Below are 1,055 nucleotides of genomic sequence, written 5' to 3'. Positions count from 1 at the left end.
GGGGGGGGGGGGGGGGGGAGAATTAGGTTTATTGAAAACGTAACGTTTCGAAGGGAATATTCAGTGGAGCGACTCTTACCCAGTCCTTTAAAAAATCTGTTGACACCACTTGGCTCAGGTTCTGGGCACGAGTCCAAATACTCCACTACTCTGGTTTCAAAGAGTCCTGAAAGGAAAAGTGAAACGGAGACGTCAACAAGAGAGACTTCCTGCAGGAAAAGCTCAATTCAAATGTAGAACATTCTGTTTCAATTTCAGGGAAAAGTGTGTAAATGAGCAGRGTAAACTGATGAATGTGTATCAGGTGCATGCCTACGAGGAGAGATTAGCATAATTACCACCCTAAAAACACCATATAAGGCTACATTTCCTGCCCAACAAACCAGGAAGTGTCCGTTCATAAATGACATCGCAAAGTAAAAAGAACTTCACGAGTTCGGAGACTGAAGTTCTGCTCTCAGAGATCCAGAAAAGAAAATCTGTCATTTTTAGCAGAGTCAGCTGTGGAATTAAAGGAGCTGCTTAAAGCCGAGGAATGAAATGATTGATGTTAATGTTGTGTCTCCTGTGGGTCGTACAGTCACAGAAATAAAAATCTAAATCATATTCATCTTTCTCTAGTCCTGCTCTGGTTTTCCTTTAGACATATATTTTTAATTTAAGTGTAAACAACTGTTACCTAGTTTTCATTTATTCAGAAGAAGAGCAGTCGAGCACCGCCCCCCCGCGCAAGTATGCGTTTCTGAATAAAAGCTTTTTAAAATGTCTCCAAACTTCAATTAACTTCACATTAATATTGGAGTGCTATACAACAGTATTAATAGCCAATTTAATTTAACCATTTTATGTCATTAGTCTACATTATTACATTTAAAATTATAATTCCAGTCAAACAGAATAACCTACTGTCAACATAATTATGGAGTGTGATTTATTTTCAACTCAAAATATCTTCAAACTACTGAAATATAAAGTTATTAATGAGAAAAACCCATCTGGATAACAGCAGACTGACTGCACGTACAATATAAGACAGGTCTGGACCACTCGTGAAT

At 38.0% G+C, this 1,055-nt stretch overlaps 1 protein-coding gene across 1 annotated transcript in view; it reads right to left on the bottom strand.

The window, feature by feature from the left end:
- dennd2c (DENN/MADD domain containing 2C) overlaps positions 1-1,055 on the bottom strand; it is a gene marked incomplete at its 5' end in the record, with an annotated part of 20,901 nt that overhangs the window by 1,910 nt on the left and 17,936 nt on the right. Inside the window, 1 exon segment of the mRNA XM_014010333.1 lies at positions 80-166. Coding sequence (XP_013865787.1) covers positions 80-166 — 87 coding nt within the window.

This window comes from Austrofundulus limnaeus, unplaced genomic scaffold (assembly GCF_001266775.1).
Source record: "Austrofundulus limnaeus strain Quisiro unplaced genomic scaffold, Austrofundulus_limnaeus-1.0 Scaffold68, whole genome shotgun sequence".
NCBI lineage: Eukaryota > Metazoa > Chordata > Actinopteri > Cyprinodontiformes > Rivulidae > Austrofundulus > Austrofundulus limnaeus.
The sequence above is the reverse complement of the archived record's forward strand: the minus strand, read 5'-3'. Positions and strand labels throughout refer to the sequence as shown.